The sequence below is a fragment of the Talpa europaea genome, assembly GCF_964194135.1.
Source record: "Talpa europaea genome assembly, chromosome: 5".
In the NCBI taxonomy this organism is placed as follows: domain Eukaryota; kingdom Metazoa; phylum Chordata; class Mammalia; order Eulipotyphla; family Talpidae; genus Talpa; species Talpa europaea.
Genome location: NC_140071.1, coordinates 92,305,723 through 92,317,726, shown reverse-complemented (window position 1 = coordinate 92,317,726; position 12,004 = coordinate 92,305,723). Strand labels below are relative to the sequence as shown.

General features: G+C 33.1%; 1 protein-coding gene across 2 annotated transcripts in view; it reads right to left on the bottom strand.

Moving 5' to 3' along the window:
- WDFY3 (WD repeat and FYVE domain containing 3) overlaps nt 1-12,004 on the bottom strand; it is a gene marked incomplete at its 3' end in the record, with an annotated part of 191,890 nt that overhangs the window by 144,609 nt on the left and 35,277 nt on the right. For both annotated transcript variants that reach the window (XM_084233369.1, XM_084233370.1), the window contains exons 5-7: nt 9,121-9,313; nt 7,586-7,772; nt 3,458-3,624 (exon numbers count right to left, since the gene is read on the bottom strand). In XM_084233369.1, the coding sequence (XP_084089495.1) occupies nt 3,458-3,624; nt 7,586-7,772; nt 9,121-9,313 (547 nt within the window). The remainder of the gene's footprint in view (nt 1-3,457; nt 3,625-7,585; nt 7,773-9,120; nt 9,314-12,004) is intronic.

Below are 12,004 nucleotides of genomic sequence, written 5' to 3'. Positions count from 1 at the left end.
CCCTGACATATAAATAGCCCAAAGCAAGAGTTATAATTTAAAGGAATATCACTGTCTCCCATTCTCTCATTGCCACATCACAACTGGCTTTCCTCATCTCTATTTCTGTACAATAGGACATCATCACTGATCTGAAAATAGATTAATACGATATCTACCACAGAAAAAAGCAGAAAATACCCTACACAAAAACTAATCATCGAATTTAACAAGGACATGGTTAAAAAAAAAGTATCCTTTCAAAAAATCAATTGCACTTTTATAAACTAGCAATGAACAGTCCACAATGAAATTAAGAAAATATTTTTCTTCACAACAGTATCAAAGAATATTTAAGAATAATTTTAACAAAAAAATGCAAAGTTCTGTATAATGTATAATATAAAACAGTGCTGAGAAGAAAACAGTAGGACTCAAACAAGTGGAAACCTATATATTTGTAGATTAGAGGACTCAATGAAGTTAAAATGTCAATTCTTCCCCAAATTTATCTATTGATTCAAGGTACTGCTAAACAGCAGGCTTTTTAAAATTTTCAACAACTGACACGGTCATTATTAAATTTATACAGAAACTCAATGGACTCAAGACTAGCCAAAATAATTTTGAAAGTGAAGGAAAAACTGGGTAACATAAATGACTTGATTTTCAGATATCACCTTAAAGCAATAGTAAATAAGGCTCTGTAGGCTTTTTTTGAAGGATAGACATAGACCAATGGAATAAAACTGAGCAAGTCCCAGATACATGGGTCAACAGAGGATCCTGGCACATCTGGATATCCATATTGGTGGAACAAAAACAAAACCACCAAACCATACTTTCTATCATATACACAAATTAACTTAAAATACATTATATAACTTAATGCAAGAGTTAAAATATGAAATTTCTAGAATAAATATAAGAGAAGATTTTAGGGAATTTGGATTAAATAAAGATTTTTCAGTAGGAGGCAAACCACCCCCAAGATAAAAACATGTTAAAAGATAAACTGGATATCATCAAAATTAAAAACTTCTGTTCTTTAACAGATGCTATTAAGAAAACACAAGTGAAGACTAGGGCATCATACTTACAAAATAGAAATATATCTTATTAAAGACTTATGCAGAATATCTACAGAATTTTTAAAACTACTATAAAACAAACAATCCTATCAACACTGGGCACAGAGATCTGAATCAGAGTAGAAACAGAGATGGCAAATAGCCACATGAAAAGATGCTAAAAATCATTAGTCATTTGGAAATAAGCAAGTTAAAAAACACAAGTATACACTATTTCAGTCACTAGAATATCAAAAATAAAAAGACTAACATCAGGTACTGATGAGAATGTAAAGCAAACTTTCATACATTATTGATGTGAATGCAAAATGAGACAGTCGCTTAAAAAAAGTTTGGTAGTTTCTCATAAAGTAAAACATATATTTACCATATGGCCCAATGATTTTACAGCCTGGTAGTATTCACTCCAAAGAAATAAAAACATATATTCATGCACAGACTTATTTTATATGAATGTTCATAGTTTTATTTATGACAATTCAACAAATGCTATCAACTGATGATTGGAAAAACAAATTGCAGGTTATCCAGACAATGAAATACTACCTAGCAAAAAGCACCCAAACTTCTGATATATATAATAACAGAGATGACTCTCAAAAATGAAAGATGCTAAATGCACAAACTACATACTGTATGATTTTAGTTTATGACATTTGAGAAAGGGCATAACCAAAGAGATCTGTGGGGTCAGGGCAAGGCGGATGGGGAAGAGGGAACATAATGCAAAGGAGAAGGAAACCACTTTCAGGATATGGGGACATTCCATATTATGATTATGGTGATCATACAACAATAAATACAAAAAAAATCAAATTCAACATTTAAGATGGATATTTTAATGTATACAAATCATACCTCAACACTGCAGACAAAAAAAAGAGGCTATAACCCACATCCCTTTAATGTAGAATAGAGCTATCTCCTTTAGCTCATATAAAAACCCTACCAAGTAGGACATGGGAAATAAGAGAATCCTGAGCTATAAAGAAAAGTCAAATAATCTAGTTTGAGCCATTCATTTTATAGAATATTATACCAATTTTTCTGAAGAAGAAATTAGTATTTAAAAATGTTAGGTCACTCATGATGAGCTGAATTCTTACTCTTAGGACAACATCCTTTATAGTTCACTTTGCTTTTATAGACATTATGTCATTGAATTCTTACAACCTCAGAAGATGCCAGGTAAGATACGTATTATTTCTGTTATAGATGCAACGACATCTTGCAAACAGAGCAAGTTGATTTTGCTGCATTAACTCTATCATTACAAAATTATACTATTATATAACCAGCTATTATGCCAATGTCAAGATTAGATTGCTCAAATGAAACAATAAACTCTAAAATTACACTGCTATATTAAATTAGTCTTAGAATTTTTGTGATACTCTTATTTCTTTCTTAAATAAAATGAGCTGCTCAATAAGATATGCCTAGATTTTTACTCACTGAGACTGGTTAAAAAAGTTAGGTACAATCTATACGCTGAGTATACATCTCATCTCAGGAAATTCAATGACTCCAAACTAATATTATATTGACAAAATAATATTCTCCAACAAATTAAGTTTAGGATTTTCTAGTAAATCCATTTACTCTCATTGACTTAAAAATTCATAAACTGTTGACTTGTCATAAAATACATAACGTATTATAATATAAAAAAAGACACATTGATATTTTTAAAATTTTGTATTCAGCTATCATAACTGTATTGAATATTTACCAAGTGACAACTGTGGGGAAAAAAACTACTGGAGTACAACATGCTCAGATTCTTTCAGAATATTTATTATGTATTTTAAAAAAATTAAATAAGCAGTACAACTAGCTTGCACTATTATGTATGAAATGTTAAATACACAATTAAATAATCAGTAAAAATCACTAGATTGAGTCAGGAAATCTAGACTATGATATGTATTCTTTGAGCACAAAAAATAATGGAATATCTTTGTACCTCAATTTGTTTAGTTTTATATAAAATATAAGCATTTTCACCTTTCACCTATAACATTTTCACCTTTCCATATTTATCTTATATAGAGATTAAACATGGAGCTAGAGTGTGAACAAGTTCCATATATATAAAGCAGAATTTTAGGAGGTACCAAACTCTAAAGAAGCATGTTTGTATTATTAATTTCCTTAAATGTTAAAATGAAACATTAAAGAATTTTGTTGTTTTATTTTCTGATATCTGTATAGCATTTTCAAATTTTTGATCTGCTAAAGACTATCGCTTAAGAAATTACTCCACGAAAAACACAAATTTGGATGAAAAAGTATATTGCCTTTGTACTAGTAACATAAAGAGCAATCAAAATCAGATTAATTCATTCTTTCTCTAAGTGACTCAGAATGGAAAAGAAAGGACTCACCTTTGCCTGCAGGTTGAGGTACTGCAAATCCCGGCAGTAGAAAGGGTGCTCCTGTGGTAATTCCAGCTGGTTTTAGTTCATTGACACCATATGTTGTTAGGGAAGTTATCAGATTAACCAGATCTTTCAAGGCATCTTTGGATTCTGCCTCTTTTGCTTGTTCCAATCTAAAAAAAAATATGATTTAACAAATAATCTTCTTCTTTGCATTCTCAAATTTAATACAGAAAATTTCAGTTTTAAATGTAATCAAATGTATAAAGTACTCTATGTTTATTTTTTTATTTTTTTTCCTATATAAAAACACAGGACCTTTTTAAAAATCTACTCATTTTATTGTAAAACATTATGGTTTATTTGAAAGAAAATCATACCAGTAGTTAGAAAACCTGATAGGTAAATCACTTTGACACAAATATTCTGTAAAATTAAATCTCAAGTTCCCAAAAGCATTAAGGTTACAAAGTTTACTTTTTAAATTAAAAAACCTTATTAACTTATTAACCATTTTTTTCCTAAGACATTTTCTCTGTTAATTTCTAAACATAAATTCCTGGGCCTCCCTGGTGGCTCAAGGGATTAAGCACCGCACTATGAAGCAATCCACAGCCTCAGCAGCACAAGTTTGATCCCCAGCCAGCCAGGGAGCAACCCACATAGTGCAGCAGACCTCTGCTGATTTGCCTGCTGCTCCCCTCAGCAGTGTATTTCAGTCAGTCTGCCTGCTCTGCTCCCCACTCTGTCTCTGGTGACTCCTCTCACTCCCCACACCTCTGGCCTGTACCCCAGCTCTTGCATGCAAAAATAAATAAATCTTTTAAAAAAAAAAATTACCAGGGAGATTGGAATCATTATGGAATTATCTTTTAAATGCAGCTTTATTGAGAACAAAATATTAAATACAAAATATATTTCTTCAAGAGTACAACTTATTGGAGATCCCCCCTTAAAAAACTTAATATTCTACTTAAAATAAACTTGGAAGATGCATAAAAGTAAAAGAAAGAAAAAGTATGCTTAGCCTAACTACTTTAAAGGTGCTATTAACATTCTGATATTATTTTCAACTTTTTTAAAAAGTGAAAAGTTCTAATAATAGTTATTTTCAAACCATATACAGAAGTTTGTAAGTTTTTTTTCCCCATTTACCATTATACACCTTCTTTTCCATGTTAACATAAGCTCTCCATAGGGATGATGGTAATGACCCCAGAGAGCAAACCACAGATTTGGGAAGAGGAAAGAAGGACAGCGAGTGGAAACCAGATACAAGAGCATAAATATACATGAAATTTTGTCTATATTCAGGATTACATCTTCAGAATTAATAACCACAAGTGAAATTATTATTTCAAAGAAAAGTGACATTTTAGAGGCTATTGATATTTTGCCAACCTGTGTTTTCAAAGAATTGTGCCAATTTAAATAATCCTTAGTAATGTGGAGTAGTTATTCATAAAGTTTCATATGTCCTCAATGATGAGGTAGGATACATATCAAATTATATTCTTGGCATTGCTCAGCATTAAGTAAGGAATGGCAAGTAGGTTAAACTGGTGCTAAAAATAGAAAATTTATAAAATAGTGCTGGTTTATAATAGATAAAGTGATTGAAAAAATCATGGTTCGGGAAAAGACTAGTGAGACATGAGCATCTGCTTAATAAAACACGTAACCTGCCATTTCCTTAGTATGTGCACAAAACATTTGAAAACTACAAGTGGGCAAATGAAAGATTTCAAGTCAACAAATCTGATTGATACATACATTTGTACAGTCTCAAGTATAAGACCTTAAGTATATTAAGTAAGATATACTTAATAACTTTAGGATGTTGCCAAGCAAAACAAACCAGAAGGAGAAAGACAAATACTGGATGGGGTCACTTACATGTGGAATATAAAGAAACCAAACAAGGGTCAGATAAAGTCAAACATTAAAAACTAATCCTTGAAAGATGGCCATAGATCTGAGGTTTCCACAGAGGGAGGGAGGGGGTGAGAACAAAGTGGGGAGTATGCACACTGTGCACAAAAACCAACTCGAAATGGATTAAAGGACTAGACATAGACTTGAAACCTTAAAATATATAGAAGGAAATATAGGCGAAACACTACATGACATGCATCTCAGTAATATCTTTAAAGATTCATCACCCAAAGCAGTGATAGCGAAGGCAAAGATCAACAGCTGGGACTACATCAAATTAAAGAGCTTCTGTGCAGCAAGAGATAGTAACCAAAACAGAGAGACAACCCACTGATTGGGAGAAAAATTTTGCACACAACACTAATGATAAAGGACTGATCACAAAAGTCCACAAAGAGCTGACGAGACTCAACCAAAACAAAGTAAATAACCCAATTAAAAAATGGACAGAATATCATCCAGCAATTCCACTCCTAGGTATTTACCCAAAGGACAAAGAAACATCAATTCCAAAGAACACCTGCACCCCTATGTTTATAGCAGCACTATTTACAATAGCTAAGCTTTGGAAACAGCCCAAATGCCCAAAAATAGATGACTGGATCAAGAAGATGTGGTACATATACACCATGGAATATTACTCAGCATTCAAAAAAGATAAACACATGCAATTTGCAGCAACATGGATGGCGCTGGAAGGGATCATGCTCAGCGAAATAAGCCAAAAAGAAAAAGAAAAATACCGGATGGTCTCACTCATAGCAGGAATCTAGAAAACTTAAATAAGGGACCAGGAAAATGAATAACTATAAGAAAGTGAAAATCAAAATCAACAAAAAACTATGAACCAGAGACACTTTTTGGGGGGTGGGGGCCGGGAGGGGAGGGATTAGGGTCAGAATGGGGCATTTGCAATTGTATGGGGGAATATAAAAATAAAATTTATTATTAAAAAAAAAATGGACAGAATAGCCAAAAAGAAACTTCTACAAAGAGGAAATGAAAATGGCCAACAGGCATATGAAAAAATGCTCAGCATCACTTGCAATCAGGGAAATGCAAATCAAAACTACAATGAGATACCATCTTATACCAGTAAGAATGGCACATATTAAAAAAACTAGCAACAACAAATGTTGGCGACGATGTGCAGAAAAAGGAACTCTCCTGCACTACTGGTGGGAGTGCAAACTGGTCCAACCACGATCAAAAGCTGTGTGGATGTTCCTCAACCTGCTAAAATGGAGCTTCCATATGATCCAGCAATTCCACTCCTAGGTATTTACCCAAAGGACACAGAAACATTAATTCAAAAGGGCACCTGCACCCTCATGTTTATAGCAGCACTATTTACAATAGCAAACTGTGGAAACAACCCAAATGCCCAAAAATAGATGACTGGATCAAGAAGATGTGGTACATATACACAATGGAATATTACTCAGCAATCAAAAAAGATAAACTCATGCAATTTGCAGCAACACAGATGGAGCTGGATGGGATCATGCTCAGTGAAATAAGCCAGAAAGAAAAAGAAAAATACCAGATGGTCTCACTCATAGCAGGAGTTTAGAAAAGCTAAATAAGGGACCAGGAAAAAACCCAATTATAATCAAGTAAAACTCAAAATCAACAAGCAACTATAAACCAGAGACCCACTATGTGGGGTGGGGGGGGAGAGGGACTAGGATCAAAACAAGGTGGGGTGGGAATTTTATTGGACTATAACCAAGATGAAAATGCATACATTGTGTAGAAATGAAAAATGATGCAAAAAATGTATAAATTAAAAAAAAGTGGGGAGTATGGCAGTGGACTATGGGTGCTTGGTGGTAGGTGACAACACTTGAAGGGCATCCTATACTTACATAATATTATACTAACAATAAGGTACCTCAATTGGTTCATCTAAACTGTTCTCCCTTAGTAACTAAAGAATGTATTTATTATTCAGATCTAATCACTAACTCCATGATGTTTTGCAGGCTACATTTGCTAATTTAACTCTAACTTCACTTGTACTTGCTGACAGGAAAAAAAGAGAAGTGATTAAAGGGATAATGATGAAGTATACATAAAATAAATGATTGATTCCTTTTTTTTTTTCTAGTAACCACACACCACATTGTTTTCTTGGATTAAAATAAACAAAAAAACAATAAACATCTAAAACATAATTCTTAAATCATGGGGTTTTACCTAAGCAAGAGATCACAAAGGAAATTGTATCCTTGCCATATCCGAAAATCATCCAAAAGTGTTTGGGAAACATCACTGGAATCTTTGAGGAAACAAGAAAGCCCAGCAAACATTTCAACAATTTCCAGAGGAGACAGGTCATCTGATTGCTGCATATTCTGAACACATGTAGATAAACATTCCTTTTCTGCAAGGATAAAGAATTAAATTAAATATGTAATATTTATGTCAACTGCTTAAGAAAAATTTCTACAACTGTTAACTGGTATTTAAAGAAATATTAACTATTAAATTTTAATGTAGCTGTAAAATATACCTAACATAAATGTTACACAAAAATTCTGGGAAAATTCTGCCGAGCAGTAGCAAACATTAGAGAGTAATACGAAAAATATTGAAAAACAATGACATTTATTATAGTTTTTACATCAGATTTACATTTTTTTTATTGTTAAACAAAGTGATTGTCCACTACCAGATGATATTTAAAATTTTTATATTAAAATACAAATAGATGAGTAAAAGTTTAAATTAGAGTGAATATAGACCAATGAGATATAGAAAAGTGTCACAAAATAAAGTTTTTCAAATGACATGTACACTAGTTTTTACTAGTTTAAAACAGTTATAAACCAGTATTGACTTGGGGCACTTGAGACATTTCAAAGAAGACTTCCCTGTTCTTATCTCTAATGAAATTAATTTGCCTAAAGAAACCCAACCTCACTAAACAGAAATATGTTTTAACACAGGAAGGAAGATGCTTTTGTTGTAGATGTCATGTGACACTAACTCATAAAGTGTTGCAAGATAGTATTTCCTTAATTTTAAAACTACATGTTAAAAAATGTTTAATATAGGAATGGAGGCAAGAAAGGAGAAACATTTAATGAATAACTGATGTTAGGAAAATGAACAAATAGTTGTATTAAAATTATTTTGAAAGCTATTTAGGAATATATGTGTACACACGCATACACACATACACATAAGTGAACTATATGAAATGCTAAAATTATCTTACTACTAATATTAACACAGATATTGAGTATTTGAATATCTAGGGTAAACTGCTATTCAGATATTTTAAAGGATAACTGATACATGTGATTTAAACAATGGATAATTTCTCTTTAGTGTTGTTAAAAATCCACTTAATCTTATTGATGCCACATTGGACATTAATAGCTGTCTATGATTTATCCTCCAAAAGACTATATGTGTGTGTGTATATAAAAACTATAGCATCTCATTGTTTTTCCAGTAAAAGAGGAAGAACAGGCTATGACGTAGAACTTACATGACGATTAAACATTTACACAACAGTCAAATCATTTATAACTCTTGTACGTATGTATCATATGAAATATGTAAGATTTTCTTACATTTGAAATGCCTCACAAAAATAAATGGTTTTGCTCTGCACATACAGTCTCAACTGGAAAGTTGAAAGAGAGAACCCTATCATCACATGAGGACAAGTAAGGCAGATAAAATTTAGAGCACCTAAAATGAATAGATAAGGAGATATTCACCATGGATATACTTCACCACATTGACACTGAGCCCGTGTCGGGATATCGTCATGAGGACTTCTCCAGCACTCTTCCTCCAAGGCAAGTTATAGGGGGGGCACCAAGAGGTTATTGCACTGAATAAAAGCTGGAGATCATCTTTTTGGGCCAGCTCCTCCGCTGGAGAAACAAAGCTGCAGAGTTTCACTAAGATCTAAAAAATAAGTAAATAAAGACAAAACAGATATGTGGGTAAATAAATGAATGGTTGGGGAAAGGAGGAGTCAGAAAAAGACTGGACCTGATAATTTTAAAACTCTGAAAATTTAGGGTCAGTACTGTGTGGTATCATTAAAGTCATAATGACGAGTGTCTGAATTTAAACAACATTAAAAATGACAGCTATAATTTAGAAGTGTGCTATGGTAAGAGAGGAAAGAAGTCCTACTTTTATCTACTATTTTCTTTTTAAATGATCTGTTTGCTATCTTCTCTTTATGATGGTATTTTTGCATACCTAACCTTAAACAGAATAAATCAGCTGTAACTTTCAAGATCAACAATTCAGTTTTTTGATTTAGTTCTTAAATTCTTATCTTGCCAAAGGTAAAATGTAATTTTCTTCTCTGAAAAGGACCGCCTGAAGGAGATAAGTAAGGTCCTTAAAAAATGCAAATCAAAACTACAATGAGATATCACCTTATACCAATGAGAATGGCATATATTAAAAAAACTAGCAACAACGAATAGTGGCGAGGATGTGGAGACAAAAGAACTCTCCTGCACTGCTGGTGGGAATATGAATTGGTCCACCCACTATGGAAAGCTATGTGGGGGTTCCTCAAACCGCTAAAATGGAGCTTCCATATGATCCAGCAATTCTACTCCTAGGGATCTACCCAAAGGACATCAAAACATTAATTCAAAAGGATACCTGCCCCCTATGTTTACTGTAGCACTATTTACAATAGGTAAGCTATGGAAACAACCCAAATGCCCCAAAATAGATGCACTGTATCAAGAAGGTGTGGTATATAGACACAATGGAATATTACTCAGCAATCAATAAAAAATGAACTCATGCCATTCACAGCAACGTGGAAGGAGCTGGAAGGGATCATGCTCAGTGAAATAATCTAGAAAGAAAGAGAAAAAATACCACATGGTTCCACTTATAGGAAGAACGTAGGGGATCCAAATAAGGGATGAGGGAAAAAGATGTAATTATAATAAAGTAAAAATCAAAATCAACAGGGAACTATAAGCCAGAGACATTCTGCAGGGGAGGAGGAGGGATACGAGCAACTCAGTGCTGGAAAGAGCACAAAGGACTGCAGTGATGGTGCACGGGTCAATTGGTGGTGGGAATTTCACAGGGACTATACCTGAGATGAGAAAGCATACGTTGTATAAAAATGAAGAATGATGTAGAAAATATATAAAACAATAATAATTAAAAAAAACAAACAAACAGGTCCTTAAAGGTTTTTCAAATTGTTTAAATTCTTATACAAGTAGAAGGGGATATCTGAGTAATAAATCATCTTAACTCAGAAGTATCTTTTAATTATGTCTAGTAGTCTAAAATATTTATCTTTCAGAGAAAATTAAAACTTTTGTAAACTCTGGAATGAGAACTTATTCCTTACCTATGATTTTCAAAATACACACTACAGAAGTGCTCACAGCACTAAGAGCGGGCTCCTTCCGGAATTCAGCTATGGTTTCTCACCTCAATGCTTTTTTTTCTTTCTAATCTCCATTCATTGTAATGAAAAATTAACTGTTCCTCTCTGTGCTAAATTTTCTCATCTAAATATTCTGAAAAAAAAAAAGTGAACAAAAAGAAGCATAAGTATGAAATATTTCTATTCTTTTTTAAAAAAAATATTTATTTATTTATACAAATACTGGGTACAGTCAGAAGTACGGGAGGGTAAGAGAATTCACCAGAGCCAGAGTAGGGAGCAGAACAGGCTGAAGGACAGAAGTACACTGCTGAGGGGAACAGCAGGCGTGGCAGGAGAGGTCTGCGCTCCATGTGGGGCCCTCACCGGTGGCCGGGGGTGGGCAGCCCAGCGCTCAACTGCTGTGCCACCAGGGGAGGCCCTATTTCTATTCTCTTAAAAGTGCTTTGTGAAGTTTGAAATATTGTATATCTATGGGGAAACTGCTAAATAGAAAAAAGTATTAAACTATCAGATTTTGACTTACAGAATTCGATCTTGCTTTCTCTATTTCTTTCAATGCAAATATAAGCACTTTCTAAGTTATAGCTGCCAAATACAGTGGAAAGAAAGAAATAAGAGTTCAGAGAAACAATAAATACTTGTAAATCAGTAAGTACAACAGGTATCTCCCCCCACCAGATGCCTGGAAAAATTGTTGAATAATGTCTATTAGTACATGCAGTATGTGTCTATTTTCCCACATGTCATATGCAACAAAAAGAGATGACAAAAAGTAACTACTATAGCAAAAAAAGTATGCTCTGAAGGGTACACTGTGGATTTATTTTTTGTTGGTTATGATACTGTCTTTAAGTAACTGAAGTGTCAGATGTCATTTCTCTAATTTCTAATATAAAAACAAACAAGAAAATATTTTTTCCAACTTAAATCGTCACTCTTAAAAACAAATTGCATTTAATTCATTCAGCTTGTTGACTCTTTAAATACTTGCATCTTCATCTTTAGAAGCAAAAGGAGTTTTACAAATAACCTAGTATAATCCTTTCATTTTACAGAGTAGAAAATTGAAGAATCTGTGTCTTACTCCTCTCTTGTCTTACACTAATCACTTCTATTTGTAAGGATTCTGTTACAAAGTCCAGTCAAGTGTGGCAGAGTAATAATTGGCTACATGAATGCAAAAAAAGAAAAAAAAAAAGCCTACACAAAGCAGT